The sequence below is a fragment of the Frankliniella occidentalis genome, unplaced genomic scaffold (genome assembly GCF_000697945.3).
Source record: "Frankliniella occidentalis isolate FOCC.00 unplaced genomic scaffold, Focc_3.1 Scaffold10, whole genome shotgun sequence".
NCBI classification, from domain to species: domain Eukaryota; kingdom Metazoa; phylum Arthropoda; class Insecta; order Thysanoptera; family Thripidae; genus Frankliniella; species Frankliniella occidentalis.
This window is the reverse complement of record NW_026267140.1, coordinates 570,492-574,090: the sequence shown is the minus strand read 5'-3', so window position 1 is coordinate 574,090 and position 3,599 is coordinate 570,492. Positions and strand designations below refer to the sequence as shown.

At 55.7% G+C, this 3,599-nt stretch overlaps 1 protein-coding gene across 1 annotated transcript in view; it reads left to right on the top strand.

The window, feature by feature from the left end:
* The window catches only part of LOC113203973 (blood vessel epicardial substance-like), a 36,014-nt gene that overhangs the window by 28,165 nt on the left and 4,250 nt on the right, over window positions 1-3,599 (top strand). The window contains exons 2-3 of the mRNA XM_052277529.1: window positions 361-933; window positions 2,411-2,737. Of these exons, the coding sequence (XP_052133489.1) occupies window positions 374-933; window positions 2,411-2,737 (887 nt within the window). The 5' untranslated portion in view covers window positions 361-373. The remainder of the gene's footprint in view (window positions 1-360; window positions 934-2,410; window positions 2,738-3,599) is intronic.

The following is a 3,599-nucleotide window of genomic DNA, read 5'->3' as shown; positions in this document are numbered from 1 at the left end:
CCCCCCCACCCCCTTGGGTGCGACTTCACATCCATGTTTTTCCAGTGCACGAACAGAACTCTGAAGCCGGCGCGAGGGGATTGATTGGGAATGTACACAAGATTACGTAATTACAGGGATTAAACGTGAATTTTGAGGGATTACACTTGAGCGTTGTTGAATTTCTCGCTCTAAAACCATGAAATTTCGACAATTAGGTGAAATTTGGTCAAGTATTACTCGGAATACATAAGGATTACATTGGAATTACACCCTCATCTGTACACAGGATTACGCGAGTGGTGGCCCCATCGAGCCGGCGCCTGTCTGTTTTTCGTTTCCCGTGAAACGCGTGTAACGCTCCCCGTCTCTCTGTTCCAGACAGTCCCTGGTGATGGAGAAAGGAGGGGCCGGCGCCCTCCTCCTGGCCTCCACTGTTGAGCACCGCCTGCTGGTAGCCGCAGCGCGAGCCGCAGCTGCGGGGGAGAGCGCCGCTAGCGCAGCCGGCGCCGCGGCCGAGTGGGGCAGCGAGAGCAGGAGCAGCCAGGGCGGCAGCGGCCCCGGGCCGTCCGCAGCACGGGATGAGATGTCGTCGGCCTACACGTCCTCCTCCGAGCCGACCGGCTGGACGGAGGAGCCGTGGGCACGCGGCGCCAACGGCAGCAGCAGCACTCCCGCACTGCTGGCCTCCGTGGCCGCCGCCGCGTCCGGGTACGTCAGCGCCGGCCTGGTGGCCAGCGCGCTCCCCGGCCAGGACGACGCCTGGGCCAACGCCTCCTCCTCGGCCCCCAGCCTGGCCGCCAACGCCACCCGCAACGAGACGCTCCCCAGCGGGCCCGTCTTCTGCGAGGGGTGGGAGGCCGTGCAGAACAACCTCTTTCAGGTCGCCAACCTCTTCTACTGCATCGCCTTCCTAGTGCCGCGGCACTTCAAGCAAAGCGTGCTGCTCTACAGGTATACTTGAGCGCCCTGCGCCCTTAAAGTTCTTCTTATGTAAGACATTTACTCCAATCTGTCACTAAGAGTGTATACGTAAGCCCTAATTCTTGAAGTTGAAGCCAAGTAACTCGTGTCTCGCATGTTTTACACTAAAAACGCACCGAGACATTAAAAAAATAGACTTTTTATTGACTTTCCCAGCAGTGCGGAGAAAACAACAGCTCTCCCTCTGAATAACTGGTGGCGAACACTGAACAATACCCCCCCCCCCCCCCCGTACGGCACAGACGCACAATGGACATGGCAGCAGAGCGGCAACTCTTCTTTCAATTTCCCGGACAATTTGCCGCGCGAATTCCTGTTTCAATTAAAAATTAAATAAGCCGGCCACCGTGGGGCCGGAGGGGGTGTAGAGGGCTAGAGGCAATTAGAAGAGCAGCGCGAATGGCGTCTGAAAGGCAGGGGGCGGGAGAGTGATTCTGTCGCGCGTAGGGCTGCAGCCCCTCGGCTGCACCGCTGCGCCCTCCTGTAGGGCTGCTGCTGGGTGAGTAGCACAACATCGTTTGATCCCCCCCCCCCTCCCCTTCCTTTCTCATTTTAAGCAATCACGGAGATCTCAGAGCAAAGGTCGACGGCGGAGTAGAGGGTGTCTTCGGGCTGTCGTCGTCTGCTCCCCACCCATACAGCAGCACAGCCTCCGTTGCACAAGAAGCCCTCCATCCGCCCGTAACCTCGTCGAGGCCATCGCCCTCTTTTCTCTGCACTCTTTCACTCTCGCTCTTTCCCACCAGTCCCGACTACAAGCCTGAGCGTTGCCCGATGCACGCATGAATTTGTCGTTGTGGTATACTATACTGCTCGCCACTTCTCCAAGATGGGAAGGGTTTGTCGGCCGGGCCCCGGGCCAGCGCAGCGCGGTGACCTTCCCTTTTACGACCCCCACTTCTTTCCACTCTCCCCACTTTCCCTCGGGATGAATATGAATTGGAGCGCGCAGCCCCCTCCCCCCTCTTCTATATATACAAGCTGCAAAGCGTGGTTCTCAAAGAGGCTCCGAGACCCAGACAGTCTCTGGCTGAAGCAGAAGCCAAGAAGAGCAGCCGGTGCAGCCCGTGGCATAACCTTATTAAAAGGATCCTCAAATTTGATGGTACAACATTCGTAGGCTCCCATACACTGAAATTAATTGACCTTTCCCTAATTTCCATTTTTTGGGCCTGCTCCTTATGCTTTTAATCCCCAAGGGTAAGGGAGGGTGGGCCACTTAGTGACAGGGGCACATAGTGACAAATCGCTGCGCTATGGCCCTCCAGTTAACTGTTTGCACCAGCCTCGGTGCATGGAACAAAGTTTTTGACCTCTAGAAACATATACCACAAGCCCGGTGACCTTTCGGTTTTGTCGGGTTCTTGGCCCGACCTACGTCCACTACGAAAGCTCCCCGAGAACAACACACTTGAGCCCTTGTTGGTGACACTTTTGCTTTTGTCAGGTTCCTTCTCGTCTTGGGCTCGCTGCTCACGGCATCGTGGGCGAGCTTCCACCTGTGCGCGTTCGACGTGTTTGTCTGGAACGTGGCCCTGATGGTGGTGAACGCAGGCCATACTGCGGCGCTGGTGGTGCGCTTCCTGCCGCCGGCGCTCTCGCCCGACCTCACCGAGCTCTACCTCAAGGTGTTCCGCCCGCTCAAGGTGTCCAAGAAGGCCTTCAAGGAGCTGGCGCGCGAGGCGGCCGTGCTAACGCTCGAGGCCGGCGACACGTACGCCGTGGAGGAGCAGACGCCGGCCGACGAGCGCCTCTCGATCCTGCTCAAGGGCAAGTAAGTACGCGGGCGGTGCAAAGAGGGGCGGAGTAGATCTCGTTAATATTAGCATTTTATACATCAATTTAAAAGAGCAGGTATCTCGTTGGATAGTTGTACTTTATTTGTAGAGATGACTATAAGACATCGTTCAGACTACGAGCGACACTGTATTATTTTATTTACCAGGTGGCTGATTAACCCCGCTCACCTCTGTAGTTATGCTGTACTGCACGCACGAGTGCGGGTGGGCTTGCCTATCGCCCCTGTAGCGCCTTACGAGCCGAGCGAGTAGGCAACCCGGCGTGCATGCGGTACAGCACACAAACAGAAGTGAGTGGGGTTAATCAGCCTCCTGGTACTTTCATCAACGTACAATATCAGTAGATATAGTTTCTACAATAGAGGTTGTCCCCAACCGGATTAAAATTCAGATAATAGCTTTAGCTACGTAGAACAAAGATAGAACTTGGTCCATGTGAGCCACAGATCCTGCAGCCTCGACTCCCTGAAAGTTAAAGCCAGCAGGGGGTCAGGTGGTCTGCGCCGGGAGCCCCGAAAGTTTAAGCGTCTCGGTACACTGTACCTACACATCCAAGAACAGGGTCGAACCAAAATCCTTACATTGTTATTGCATGACACAATGAAGAGGGATGAAATTATTCATCGGGTAACAATGTGTTCTACGAGAGTGATGATTAATAAACCATCAGCATTAAAGTTGTGGGCCAACAACGCAGTGGACACGCGTGCTGAGAAAATTAGCCTTTGTGTTTTCTACGAGGGGTACCGGGTGATTCAGAGCACGCGCCGCCGTGTTGCGGGTTTGCCTATCCTCGACTCGGCGGGCGCACGGGTGAGAGGTGAGGTGGTGAGGGGT